At 36.2% G+C, this 15443-nt stretch overlaps 1 protein-coding gene across 3 annotated transcripts; it reads left to right on the top strand.

The window, feature by feature from the left end:
• Positions 1-789: 789 nt before the first annotated feature.
• On the top strand, positions 790-14934 carry LOC118277511 (UDP-glucose 4-epimerase). Of its 3 annotated transcripts, none has more exons than XM_050696648.1 (7): positions 790-1061; positions 9318-9576; positions 10030-10143; positions 10637-10816; positions 11484-11597; positions 12257-12428; positions 12976-14934. In XM_050696648.1, exons 1-7 carry the CDS (start codon positions 1042-1044, stop codon positions 13209-13211), a joined length of 1095 nt encoding a protein of 364 aa, XP_050552605.1. In that variant the 5' UTR covers positions 790-1041; the 3' UTR covers positions 13212-14934. The 3 variants fall into 3 exon arrangements, with proteins under 3 accessions (XP_050552605.1, XP_050552606.1, XP_050552607.1); XM_050696649.1 differs by lacking the exon at positions 790-1061 and adding an exon at positions 3663-3748; XM_050696650.1 differs by lacking the exon at positions 790-1061 and adding an exon at positions 3681-3827.
• The last annotated feature ends 509 nt before the right edge of the window (positions 14935-15443 follow it).

The raw sequence follows: 15443 nt of genomic DNA, 5'->3' as shown, positions 1-15443 counted from the left end.
TATGTAATACATATTACAGCACGAAATCGTGCGTTCGGAGTATAGAAACAATTCTAAACGCTAACCACCTACTCGTCAATATTTTGTAGAAATAGAAAATAGACGCTGACTCCATATTTTTTTTCTTTTTTACGGTTGTTACTATCTATCTTATTTTTATAAATGTTAAAGCGTAATGTTGTATTATAAAATTGGGCCACCGAGGCCAAAATATATTCTCAACTCTGAAGAGTTGAAGATGAATATATTTTGGCGGAAATCGTGTAAAACTATTTTTCAAATCATGCAACATTAAAATTTTCGTCCAGAAATAAAATAATTTTGTAAACGCGTTCAAAACCTGTTTATAAAAACAGGTTTTAAAACTGTTTATAAACAAATCGAAACAGTTACATAAATATTACTTCAAAAGCTAATATTTAATTTTATAATAGTTAATTATAGCATTAATCAACTTGATTTATAAATTAATAGTCTAATCCAGTTTAAAAAAAATATACAAAATATTATAACGATTCCGAACGCTTAGAAATTTTACTCGATCAAAAACACTATCGAAAAATTTAATTTCATTGAACATAATCATTATAATGTTTTTATGTCCCATTTTATGAATTAATTACAAATATTTAATTTAAACTCTATCTCTACAAAAAATCTACTTGTTTACAGACATACAGATATGACAATGACACTTCTCGCCTCCGCCCGGTAATCTGTCAAAATCGACTGAAAGAAACCGGAATTGAATCTAAATTATTCTCGAATCTCGACTGAAAATATCTTTAATATCCTTAGAAAAGAACTTATTATAACATAACATATCACTGCTTTCATTTAAGAAACGAAGACACATCTATAACAAACGTTTAATTGTTATTTAATTAAGAATGTTTATTACTTAGTGCCTGAAGTATGATCGCGTAAAGTAAACAATGATGATTAGGTATATATAATGGTTTTTCAACACCATGAACATTGTATACTGTATAAACAGACCTTGAATACATCGCAACGTGTGTTCTCGAGAGCTGAATAAACATGAAGCCCACTGAAAATGAGTGAGTATCTTGAAAATAATATTTTCAGTTAGAATAGTCGTATTTTGTTTGAAAATATGTTTTCTTTTTTCCTTATAGTGTAATGTGATTAAATATCACTAACTAATACTTAAACGTTGTTGAAGGAATTACTGCAGTACTCAGAGTCATTCAATGGTTACTTAACCCATGCTTAGCAATTGTTTTTAAGGAATATTTTGAGTAACCATTAAATGTTTCTAAGTGCAGCAGTTACCCAGTTATTTTAAAGTCAATAACTAATTAATTTATGGACATCTAATATATTAATATTATCTGCTCCTCTGCTTATTCTGAAGTGGAATTAAAGGTGTGACAATATAATAATTAAGTTTTGTATTTTAATATTAAATAAAATACATCAATTTACAGTAATCTGCATACAAGATTTCTTATAAAATTATTTAGTTATTCAAAACAAAACTTATTTCACTGGCAATAAGATTGAAAATGGTTTCGAAGGTTATTTGACTAGGACATAAGAATAGGTCACATTGTAGGACGAGTCTATTTAAAATAGACATGACTATGTCATTATTGTCAGCACTCACTGATTATTCACATGGGTCTCCTCTACATGACCTGAGGTATTTCCTAAGAGACTACTCTGAGAAGAAACACTGAAACAAATTCAGGGGTCATTGTCTCTTTAAAGTCCAGGCAATATGTGAAAAGAATAAAAGTGATGTATGAGACTGCTTCTGGCCAACTTTGTATAAATGTGTAGGTAGGCCCTGTAGTTTGGGGGATCAAGAGTAGCACTATGAATTGGATTGGATTTCCTCCTGTGTTGTCGGTGTGTTTACAAACATACAAGTTCACATACACATGATACTCAGACCAGACCCGAAACAACAATTTGTGGATCACACAAAGAGTTGATCCGAGCAGGATCCGAATCCAACCCCGTATACGATGCGCGGCACCGCGCCTACGTAGATGAATAGATTTAAAAGTTGACTTTGTTCATAAATTAGTGTTGCTTGACTTCAATTAAAAATTAACTACTGTGAGAACCAAATGACGCACTAGATTATTTGTATTACGTTAGGTTTGTGCATCGTTAGCATTACAATGAAACAACAACCAGAGGGCCTAGTGTGAGTTTGTTTTACGTTAACGCGATCGACATATTTATGATGTTCTGCACTCTGATTGGCTTGCTCCAATTAACCAATCAATCAGAGGGATAAACGCGCCAACGTTTCGTACATGTTAGGAATTTAAGGAAAAAATACACCCACTAGGCCCTCAGTTTCAGTTACGCTATTTTATATAAGTATGTATGTATTAAGTTTACGAGTGTATTTTTAGATTTTTCTTTGCAGTTACATCGTACTTTTGGTAATGACAGTTTAGTTCACAATATATCTTGTATTATCTTGTAAATGTAGTACTTTTTCTTTGAGGTTTGTGGAACAAAGCCTCCCTCCTTCTCTCATTCAGTGACCACAAAATGCCCGTTAATCGTTTAGCTGTTCTTTTATTCAGAATTGGAAGTCTACTAACTTCGCAAATTCCGTACCACAATTCCATTTATTGTGAACTTTCGTGAATGAAAATGAACGAATGTAATGAAGATAAATAAATAGGTTTTGATTTGAAATTAAAAACGTTATTTTAAGTAATTTCATTTGTAAATCAATAAAACCTACGGCCGAAGATTAAACGAAACTTCGCATTCGAGAACCGGGTAGCCCTACTGTTATATACTTTAAAATATAACGAAGACATCTATTAGAACGTTTATATTCTCCTCCACTTTTATTAACACTAAGATAAAACGATTAAAATCCTATCAATCATAGTAGAGAACGACGGACAGTGTCACAATACGCAGCTAACAAGTTGATACAAGTGCTGATAGTGTAATCTACATGTAATACTGTTCCAATCGACATACTGGTGTTGCGTTACACTATATTAAATGGTTATAGACTTTAATGATAAAAAATGTTGAGTGACTTTTCCTTGGGACGAGTCCGCCACAGTCATAGCCTGCCCTAAACGGCTACAACTCTTGTAGTTTGTAAGCCAAAATCTACAGTAGACACCATCTAGAAAAACTGAAGTCCCGCGTGTCCTAGGAACATGATATCTTTTTTTTTAAGGGGGAAAATCATCCAATGACTTCTCCCTCCTTAGGCGAGGCGACAGGGAGTATCAGACTCTTACTGACTAAAAACCACCCCGTTCCTACTCCTGCTTTTCGAGCTGGAGCCCCGGTAAACCCGATAGGTAGTCCGCAGCTCCAAATCTTCGAGCTTTTGTCCATGGCATCAGCCCTACTGTCGACATCATGTCTTGAACCCCGAAACGTAAAAGCAGAAGATATTATTAGAGAACAGTTTTGCCTGTGTAACTTCTGGATGACAGTTCTGTACTTCTGTATTACGATATCAGTCAAAATCATGTTTATAAATTCTTGGAACACTCCGAACGCCATGTGAAAATATCCTGTTATGCCGTCGAGCACGCTAGATCAAGACTAGCATGTGTTGATCGCACGTGCATTTCATAAAGCCCACGTCATTCATTGTAATGTATACTCAATATATTTCCGCGTTTACATAGTATACGGTTTGATAAGAACTCTCCTCAGTGACCTCACAGCCGTCCTCCGGCTCGCGTGTGCTTCGCGCCTTTGCCACGTCCGTGAAAAAAAGTTTGTGAGTTCCATTTTCAAGTGTTCCTAGATTTAAAAATAACGTGCCAGTATTTTTAAACGAATAGATCTTGATTGAAGAGGTTGGATTCTTATACTACCTAGTCTATAAAATTCTAGTTTAGATCGGTTTTTATAAATGTTTCAGTGGTACGATATTATGAAAACGTGTACGATTATTTATACTACAACCGGATGGTCTGATAAACGTTCTATTCGATACGTTACGACTATACAGTTTTATGTATATGTACAATATTGTACAATATAGTTAAACTTACAATTTTCTGGGAATTTTGTCATGCTACAAAAGATTATTATTCTTTCACGGTTTAAATTATAAATCACCGATAAGTGATACGGTTTGCAGAAATATGATTGCTTGGTCTTCTTTTTTGCCGTAGGAGAAGACTCCTACGACAAAAAAGGATATGTTTTGAAAATCTAGAGCCTGGTAGTATTTTGGAAAGTATCCCATTGGATATGAAGGATATCCATTGGATACACTAGGCCTAGAACATCATCAGGCGCTTAAAAACTGCTTTCAAAAATACCTTTTTGGTAGGGAGCCACCACCTCTCATTTTAGACACTCCGTTTTCGGCAGGCCATACTAACGGCGAAAAATATGACTTTTATTACAATCAAAACTCGCCTTTAATAAATTAATATAAAAAAGTGTGTAGTTTCAGGTAAAATAACGTTATAATTTCTTCACAGATTATCTTAATCGATAAAATTTATTGACTAATAAAATACTTAATCCGGACACACTGATAATAGCAATTATCATTAGACAAGTATTTCGCTGATAACAAAAATAATTAGAAAAATACTGAAAAAGTGTTAGATGTATTGTCTTTCTGCTGCTTTCGCCACCTGCCAACTGAAGATAATGGTAAACCCTCATAAGTAGGAGACTTATCATAGTCCATCAGTGGCAGTTTATTTTCCTAAGGACCTAGTACGAGTTTGTTTTACGTTTAAATTGAAACGTTATCGTGTTCGGCGTTCTGATTGGCTGACTCCAATGAACCAACCAATCAGGGGGTTAAACGCGGTAATGGAACGATCTTGTTAAAGCCCTCTGTTACTTGTACTGCGCTCACTTTTCGACTATTACTTTCGTAGTTTCTAACTATCCAAAAATTTGCTTTAAAAACCAACCATCCCCAGTTCCCTTCAACTTTATTATTATAAGTCTAGTCAGCTTACGAAATCATCTGTTTATCACATGTTTCATTGATGTAGGTGGATTCGCAACAGCAATGATAACCTCTACATTGTTTACTGTAAAACTGTAAACAATTTATAATCAACACCTTGGATACTATCGGTCAATCAACAAGGAATAGGGTGCTTTTCCATCAGAGATGTGCTACGTTGCTGTAGATGCGTTTGGCTTCCACCAATCATATTCATGGGTACATAGCTTAGCACTGGTGGAAACGGACTCAACTAAGATAATATGTTTTTATATGGAAGGTTGCGTACTACGGATGTTTGCTATGGATGTATGCTATGGATGGTTTTCCTACTATCGATACATCACATTCGAGTATGCGCTGCACATCTTACTCGCACCGATACATAACGTATCAGTGGGAATGGTAACATAGTTTCACAGCTTAGCTATTATATCCTCGCAGCATAGCTACATAGCACATCTCTGGTGGAAAAGCACCCTGAACCAGTCTATTGCTTATTTAATTATTTATGTTGTTTTCAATAACTTAGGTACAGTGTTTTAGGGTAAAGGCGGATTTATGACATAAATTGTGTGTATATTTTCCTTGTAAAATAATTTGGAAAGACCACTTTAAAATTCCCCGAAAACGCACCTGTAAGGAAATAACCATAATTAAACTACCTACTCAGACCTACTGTAATATTAACTAAAATCATCACTGTTTACTTACGTAAATTAATGGAGAAAAATTCTACTAGTTTCGAGTCACAGAGGGACTCTTCATCATGAGCAGCGTGCGCAGACGCGACGATGTCACGCGGCCTACTGGTAGGCTATTGACTCGAAACTAGTAGAGCTTTTTTTAGGGTTCCGTAGCCAAATGGCAAAAAACGGAACCCTTATAGAGTCGTCATGTCTGTCTGTCCGCCCGTCCGTCCGTCCGAGAGTTAACCGTAATTTTTAGTAAAATTATTTTATATTGTCCATGTTAATTTCATGTAAGTATTAAAAATGTGCAAGATTGCGTTAAATCCGTCGATCGCGCAAGTAAATATCACAAATTATATAATGTAGACTTAAAGGTATTATGTACAGAATTTTCGTATGTAATCTTGATAACATACACGTTAAAATATGGAACATCGCTAATCCATTATGACAAATGAGTGCTTTAAAATAAGTTATATATAACAATCAGTATTGTACCTTTCTACAAGTTTTTCCAATTACAAGATAATATATCGGTGCCTACATGAGTACGTTTTTGTTTTAAACTAATGCCAATGGCATTTTCGTGTGTCATAATAAAATTATTTGTATAGTACTTTTTAAACTATCGGTGTTGCCTATTGTTATGCGGACGTTGCTAGTTATCAATTTCATCCGGATTTTTGCTATCGTAATTAATATGCGGATCTACTTGATAAGGTTATTTCAACAAGGTTATTTCGTTGCGGGATCTAGGACAGTTATCAGTCAGACAGACAGTCCCTGAAACTCGCTGGACTTCAGTGTTCCGATGTTTTCATGGTTGTATCTACTGTAGATCATGGCTTACAGGTGTTGCAGCGGTTTGGGAGTTTGTCGCAGGCTTGACGCAAAAAAGCAAGGTTCTTTACATACTGATTGAACCTGTAAACACCTTTACAAATAACTTTATTAACTATAGTTAATTTCAGTAAATTTTTGACAGAAAACCATAAAAATTCTTCCAACTCAAAATTAATGGGACTTCTATAGGTACCGTAAAACGGGGTGAATAGAATTCGGGGGGTGAATAAATGTTGGGAAAATATACTAACTTAATCTATTTACCCCATTCTTATGTCTATTCACCCTTTGAATTCTATTCACCCCGTTTTACCGTTATCATCCGTCATTGATATGTTTGCGAAGTACATTTATTACAATTCCTACCGTTTATCACTGGCGTGTCCTATCTTTGGTAAACTAAACCCTATCTAAATTATATTGACCTGTGATCTATGAACTTCCCGGACGATCTTTCATTGACACACGTAACGTCGGGACCGTCAGTCCTACGCACACGACTCGTATTATTATGATTGCGAAATACTCGTATGTAGGTTAGGTTAAATTGTATCTTTGATTTTAAGTACCTAAGTCATTTAAGACGTCACATCTCCAACGTTTTTCTGTGGTGTCGGGAAACTGAGTACGGCCAGCCAGTATTGATAAATGCCCCAGTAAACTATGGCCTGTGATAGGCCATGCTTTACAATGCACAACTGTAGGCCACGATCACTTGGTGTTCATATGGCGCATGGCTCATTACTGCTTGGCAAAACACTTGCGAATCCTTTGAAGTATGCTCAAAAACTGATAAGGCGTTATAAGTGCGTTGTCGGCCTTCTGGGATTTTGGAATTTAAGGGTTGTTGGGTAATCGCGGATTGGGCCTCCGGTAACCTCACTCACGCCACGAGACACAATGCAAGCCCTGTTTCACGTCGGTTTTCTGTGAGGCTGTGGTATCACCCTTAAATTCCTGTTTCACGTCGGTTTTCTGTGAGGTCGTTGTATCACCCTTAAATTCCTAACTTCCAAAAAGCCGGCAACGCACTTGTAACGGCTCTGGTGTATTGGATGTATATCATAAAAAAAAAAATCGAAAATTCGAAGTGAACTCAATCGCGGTCCGCCAAGTCATTGGTTGTCAGTACAATAATTACGAGTATTACGACTAATGACGGGCAAGAATAGCGCTCACTTCAAAAGATAAAATTGGCAGTTAGGTACAGAATAACCTAGCAGGAGTGGATCTGCCTAGTATGGGACGTGGTGGCGACGTTGATGATAAATTAGAGGCAATGGACCAACTCTTATACATATTATCACACAAGAATATAGTGCAAAAACAAATACAAACTTGAACAATATGGCTACGTAGATAGAATAAAATAGGTATTAGTATGTATAGTAAATAAGTACATATACATATACTTTCATAGTACATACATAGGTAGGTACCTATTGTTTGTTAACAAGCTATGTTATACTGGAAAGATTGCCTCATTTGATGATGTGCCCTAGTGGCGTACGTGACGAACAGACTGACTGATTTCGATTTTCTGCTGTTAAAATGTTAGAAGAATAAAAATTTTAAAAGAGATTACAGACTCTTAAAAATCTTGAAGAAATGGATATTTAGGTATTCGGTGTTATTGACGGTAATTTGCAGAAGTAAATAGGTATTTCTCTTTCTAATAATGAGTATTAAACTGCCGTTTCTGATAGCCATGCGCACGCGCACCTTTACTAAATCTATTTTCTACGCCCATAATAGTCATAACTAGAAATACCATTTCCATGGAAACGCATTCTTAAATAGACATACCTTATGAACAAAACCACCAATAAATAAATGTTACCTTTGAGAATATTTGTAATAGTACCTACCTATGACAAAAACACTTATTGTGTTTTGAGAACAAAACAAGGACTAAACAATTGATGTTCGTCTTTAACAAATAAATATATTTTCTTTTGTAATGTTTTATTCTATTGGACAACATAGCTAAGTATTATATGTGTTGTTTATGTAGGTACTTACCGTAAGTTATCGTGTTTCATATTTACGTGACACAATTAATTGTGAAGCCACTTCAGCACGGTAATATATCAGATTGCTGATTGTAATTTTTTTATTGCTATTTATGAAATTGATCGTGTTGTTTTGTTTTCTGCGTGGTATGTATTTTATAAATCGTGTGTTTTGAATAACTCCTTTTCTATATCGAATGGAAAATTTTAATATATGCATATGGATTTATAAAGAACTTAAGAGGAAAATGCGGTTATTCATATAGTCAGTTATTGAGAAAAGGAAAACAATTACTGATCTATATCTTATTGTAAAATATGTGAATTATTAAATGGTTACCTATGTGATCGTCGTGTATTATACACATTTTCTTATATATGTGTATTGTACAAGCAAAACAATCACATTAGTACCCTTAGTACGAGTTTGCTTTACGTTTAACGAAATCGAAAAGAGAACACGTTGTGGCGCTTTGATTGGCCCGCTCGAATGAGCCAACCAATCAGAGCGAACGCGCTCTCGTTTTGTTTTCGATCAATGCACACTCGTATTATGTGTACAGAATAAAACGTGTGTAGATGTCAACGATATTATACTTAACGCTTGCCATGAGAACATAGGCTTAAACTAACTAATGTCCGAATACTCAAACGCTACTCAATTTTAAGACGCTCTCAAAACTAGTTCTGTCCCTATCAATTCTTTATAAAATGACAGAGATAGCACGATATTTAAGTACAACTTAAAATTGAGTAGCATTTTAGTATTCGGGCGTAAGACATTTAATTTTGTTTTCTAATGCATTTTATCTTCTTTTCTAGAGGTACGATGGCCTCAGCGATCCTAGTGACGGGCGGTGCTGGCTACGTAGGCTCCCACACAGTGGCCTCCATTCTAGAACGAGAAACGAGTCCAGATTTTGAAATAGTAGTCGTAGACAACCTCACAAACTCCTACAGAGCAGAAGGACAGAAGAAACCGGAACCGATTAGAATAATTGAAGAGTTGACCAATAAGAAGATTAGCTTCTACGAGTTAGATCTCAGCGATAAACAGGCGTTGAGTAAGATTTTTGAAAAGGTGAGCATTTTTTGAGCTATTAAGGTGGTTTATTCTGTGTAGTACTCATTCCACTGATCCAAACCTTCCCAATCCCCAACAATCCTCAAATTTCTAAGCCTCAAAAGGCCGGTAACGCACTTGTAACGCCTCTGGTGTTTCGAGTGTCCTTGGGCGTCGGCGATTGCTTACCATCAGGTGATCCGTCTGCTCGTTTACCGGCTTATTCAATATAAAAAGATAGATTGGGTAGATTTGGGGAGGGTGGGGGGGGGGGTAATTGAACCCAATCCCAAACCCCAAAAGGCCGGCAACGCACTTGTAACACATCAGGTGTCTAAACTGTCCATGGGCGGCGGTGATTGCTTACCATAACATAGTCGGATCATCTTATAGTAAGCAATCGCCGCCCGTTTACCGGTTTATACTAGAAAAATATATGTTTCTATTAATATTTTTAATAATTGTTTCCAGCACAGCATAGAATGTGTGATACACTTCGCGGCGCTGAAGGCGGTGGGCGAGTCGGTGCAGAAACCTCTGGAGTACTACCAGGCTAACATTACGGGAACATGCACGCTGCTAGAGGTATGATAAGTATTATGATTATATTGCTTTTGTAAATACCTAAGTATAGTAAGTGTCGCGGCTTCTGCCGCGTTCTCGTAGGATAAAAAGTATCCTATCACCCAAGACAGCTCATACCCTCTCTGTATACCAAATTTCAACAAAATCCGGTCAGTAATTTCAGCGTGACAAACTTCCAAACAAATCTTAGTGTGATGGGATGAAAATTGTGCTTAGCAACAGGCTCTTTGTAGGGAAAAACGAATGTTTCATTGTTTGAACAATAGTACCTATAATGTTTATTTTCTTTAAAATATGGATGGGTATAGTTTAGGATGCATTAGATTGCACTGATGACGTCCCAATGAAGTCAGCTGTGTCCCACAACGTACCCCGACATGATCAAACTTTTTTAAATCCCAATGAATAATTAGAAAACATACATACAATGCAAGTTAAATAAAGGCCTAATTATCATAACAGAGAGAAAATCATCTAATACATAAATCCCCAGGTGATGCGCAGTTACGGTGTGTTTAAACTGGTGTACAGTTCATCGTGCACGGTGTACGGCGAGCCGGAGCGACTGCCGATCGATGAGGGACACGAGACGGGCCGCGGCCTCACTAGCCCCTACGGCAAGTCCAAGTACTTCTGTGAGGAGATCATGAAGGATCTGTGTACTAGTGATCAGGTTAGTGTTGTTATGTAGAGTAGATAGATGCACTGCTTTGATGGTGTAGTAATCGTAAACACAGTATTACATTGATCATAAGTTATCATCATAGTTATTATATTTTTTAAGACTGCCTCGTTGGTCTATCTATCCTCGTTGGTCCTCGTTGGTCGTGCCGAGTTAAGTGCGGCTGCCGGACAAGGGGTATCGGGTTCGATTCCCGGAGTATTACTGGACTTTTTTCCGTATTTCGAATATTTCTCAGTGCGGTTCTTCGTGTGGCGGCGATTACATGGGTCTTATAACACAAATGGTGAATAGAGGGTGTACATTATATTGCGACATTACGTGCAGTAATATGCACCTCTGCCTACCCCTTCGGGATAATAGGTGTGACGATGATTATTATTATTAAATTTTTACGGTATGCGTTTAACGTAATCAAAACGAGAGCGCGTTCGGGGCTCTGATTAGCCAGCTCGTATAAACCAACCAATTAGAGAGCCGAAAGCAAACTGGGTACTGGAAAGCAAAAAGGGTACTGGACACGAGTCCACCTATGATAGGGAGCCCTTTCATCATAATCATAAACCTAACAAAACATAAAACATAAACCTTCTTCCAATATACCACCTCATCAACTTTCTAGCTATTTAACTAATTTCTACATTGTTTGTGTGAACAGAGATGGAAGATAATATCGCTGCGTTACTTCAACCCCGTGGGAGCACACCGCAGCGGCCGTATCGGGGAGGATCCCGCCGGTATACCCAACAACCTCATGCCGTTTATAGCACAGGTAATTCATATCTTTTAAGTAATGAATAACTTCACAAACATCATTCTTTTGATTATAAAATAAATATAATCTCGTATCTACACATTGTATTAATTATTATGTTTAATGGCTTACTTACGTAATTTAGAAATTTCCTCAGTAATATTACGGAGTCTGGAATTGTGTCCAGTATATGGCAAAAGGCTCATCCCCATTAATATGGGATTTAAAATATAAATTGTGATATGTGGGTGTACATTGTACAATGGCATTACGTGCCGTAATATGCACCTCTGCCTCCCCCTCAAGGCGTGACTATACGTTACGTAATTAACGAGCTAACACGACTAGTTTCGTAATATGAGCTCCTGTCGTGGCTTGTAAATAGTCGAGTTATCTCGTCAAACAGTTACGTGATTATTGATTAATGTCCAAATAATCAAACGCTACTCAATTTTAAGACGCTCTCAAAACTAGTTCTGTCACTATCAATTATTTATAAAATAACAGAGATAGCACGATTATAACGCTTATAGATAGATAGATAGATAGATATTTAAGTACAACTTAAAATTAAGTAGAGCTTTTCAGTATTCGAACATTAGCCTATAAACCTAATTATTTTAACTTGTCTTCCAAGAGTTATAATATACAAAAACATATTGTATTTATCTCCTCAGGTAGCGGTAGGCCGCCTCCCTGAGCTGATGGTGTTCGGCAACGACTACCCGACGGCGGACGGCACGGGCGTGCGCGACTACATCCACGTGGAGGACCTCGCCGACGGACACGTCAAGGCCGTGCGCCTCTTCCACCAGCCGGGGTTCAGCGGGTTCCATGCTGTTAATCTTGGTGAGTTGGTTGGAGTGCTTAAAAGTGTAACTAGAGTAGGCACTTTGGTAGATTGGTAGAAAATCTGTTTTGATGTTTCTTTTAGGGGTGGAAAATCTACGTTGAGGTTTCTTTTGAAATGTTAATGTTAAAGTAGGTTGTAAATGATACTTTGCAAGTTGGTTATAAGATAACACTTTTACACGCCAATCTTTGAAATAACTAGATGAGGCCGGCATTTCCTATCGGACTACTCTGAGAAGAAATGCTGAAACAAACTCAGAGGTCATAACTGAATGATTGGATTGACATAGTAACAGTGACTGAACAGTTCAGTCAGTTTAATATCAGTAGGTTATAAATATTCGTGTGAAAAATAATATCAATATTACTATTATAACGTACGATTTTTTGACACCAACCCATTCGCCGTTAAAGTGTATTTTGTATTCAAGTGCCATAAGCGCCTAAGAAGTACCTACCTTTAAATATGATATTAATACCTATGCAAACCATTAACACCTAAGCATTATTTCTACTCCAAATAAACTCTCTTTTCTTCCATCAGGCACAGGTACCGGCTACTCAGTCCTACAAATGATAGAAGCATTTAAGTCCGCTAGCGGGCGTGACATACCCTACCGCATCGTAGGCCGGAGGGCCGGCGACATAGCAGCCAACTACGCAGACGTGTCCCTCTCACATCGCCTCCTGGCGTGGAGGGCCACGAGGACTCTGGAGGACATGTGCGCCGACACTTGGAGGTGGCAGAGTAACAACCCTCAGGGTTTTAAGAGTAGTTAAATTGCAGAGGAACTGGCTTTGGTAAGTTGTAATGTTGGTGCCATACTTGCGGGCACATGTGTGGCGCTAGCATTAAAAACTAGTGCAAGTTGTTATTTATCCTTTACAATGTAGCTAAATAAATGCATAAAGTCGACATATTTATATTTGTAATTGTTGCTGAAGTAGTTTGAGAAACAATACTGATGGTCAGTTGAATTGATTTTGTACTTCATTATTGATTGTTATAAAGTTGAGAATCGATTAAAGATATTTTTCAATTGAAGTTGCTGTATGCTGACGTCATTATGGCGTTAATTTTGACAGAAATTAAAAAAAAACATTTACAGCAACATATACAGTTTTCAGCCCAGAATGTTTGAATACGTATTCTGTATTGTAACGCCATATTTATTTATTTAAGAGAACTGCAGCCATTTATAATATGAATTTAAATTGTTTTATGAAGTTTTCGAAGCTTTGGTTTGCAACAGGAGTAAGTTTCAGGTTAAAATAGCCTTAATTTTGAAGATCGTAAAGTCTACATTAGGTTTTCTATTATTACTTAAATGTGATTAAAAGCAAGTGCAGCAAAAGCAGCAAAACACTGTCAAGATTTTAATAGCCATATCTAATTAAATGAGTGGATAAATTAATGATTATTTCTTGGGTAGTGGTACCCATTTTTATGTTTTAAAATGTTTTTAGTAATCTATAACATCGATATTTCTAGTCAACACAGCCATTAAGGACTTTTTTGAGGGGTGAAAATCATCCAATGACTTCCCCCTTGGAAGAGGGGAGAGGAAGTGAGACTTACTGATTAAAATCTACCCTGTTCCTAGTTCCTGCTTTTCGAACCGAAGCCCTGATAACCCGCTAGGTAGTCCGAAGCATTGCTAAGGACTGGGTTAGATAACCATTAAAATGATCCTGAGTCCAATGGGTACTTATTAAAATTAAGTTTATCTTGGTCTTGTCGCAAACCAAAGTCAATAATGTAAAACCAACCATTAAAAGCAATCGAATAATTAACATTAAAATATCATTATACCAAATTTGTTACCAAAATGTTAGTCGTTCCTATTGTGTTGCCATAATTTATTTTTATATTCTACTGTATTTAGTATATTTTTATAATTTAATGTAATATGTAATTAATTTTATTAATTTAGGACCAAAGCAATACCAAATACATGCCAAAGCATTTACCGGTGATTTTAAAGAAGAAATTTATTTTTTTATAATTATTTTTTTGTTTAAGAATGACGATTTGTTTTATCCAATATTGAAATTAGCAATTAGCATGGAATCTAGATAATTTGTTGCATTTTTAGAATTATAATTTGACAAAAAAATAAAAGAAAATACTTAATTTTCTACCGTTATTTTGTTCTAAAGGATCGCATTTTATTTTTTGACTAATAATGTCATAGAGATATTAAATTATGACTAAAATTATAAAAAAAATCTGTTAACCCTTTATTTATAATCTATACGCCAGTAACGGGATTATTATTTTTTTAATTATAAATTAGAGTAAGGTGCTAGCTAAACCAAATGTAACGACGTTGCCTGTCGGCATAAAACTGAATTTATCATTCCTTATTTACTTGCTAAAGAAAATAATATTTTGTTTATTTATTTTGTGGTGCTAATTTTTATTACTTATGTAATTATTTTCATTTAATGATGGATTGTATCTTGTTGTGTGTAATAAATGAAATAAATGTTTATTATATTATTTCTTTTGTTTTTTTTCTCGCAATTTTCTACCTACAGCAATAAAACTGGAATGGACTACCATCTGTCGTATATTTGAAGTTATACGGTTTTGAACAGCTCTAGAAAAGAGCGTAGTCCATATAAATGCAACGAGCTTGTTAGTCTGATAGCTAGTCCATGGGCCGTGCTGATAACTTACCATTAAGTGTTCTGTGTCTATCTATCCTATAAAAATGAACACCAGTTAATTTAAAACAAGTCTAACAAGAACCTCTTCAAGAGGGCTATTATAGGCCTCTTGAAGAGGTTCTTGTTAGAGGGCTATTATAGGCCTCTTGAAGAGGAGGAGAGAGATTATTTTAATCTCATATCATCCTTTTGCTAAGACAGCTGACTTTTTTGAGGGAGTAAAATCATCCCCGACTTGTAAGGCAGAGAGAGTGTCAATCTCTTACTGTCTAAAACATCTACCCCGTTCTTACCCAAGCTTTGAGTCGGAATCCGGCTAATCTGTTAGGTAGCTAGGAC

This window comes from Spodoptera frugiperda, chromosome 10 (assembly GCF_023101765.2).
Source record: "Spodoptera frugiperda isolate SF20-4 chromosome 10, AGI-APGP_CSIRO_Sfru_2.0, whole genome shotgun sequence".
NCBI lineage: Eukaryota > Metazoa > Arthropoda > Insecta > Lepidoptera > Noctuidae > Spodoptera > Spodoptera frugiperda.
Note: the sequence above shows the minus strand (reverse complement) of the source record. Positions and strands in the feature narration are given on the sequence as shown.

Bases quoted from the DNA above. Each gene is read 5' to 3' on its own strand.
- LOC118277511 (XM_050696648.1), top strand. From the start codon at position 1,042: ATGAAGCCCACTGAAAATGA. The intron at 10,144-10,636 runs GTATGATAAGTA...ATAAATCCCCAG, and splicing joins GAACATGCACGCTGCTAGAG to GTGATGCGCAGTTACGGTGT. The intron at 11,598-12,256 runs GTAATTCATATC...TTATCTCCTCAG, and splicing joins TCATGCCGTTTATAGCACAG to GTAGCGGTAGGCCGCCTCCC.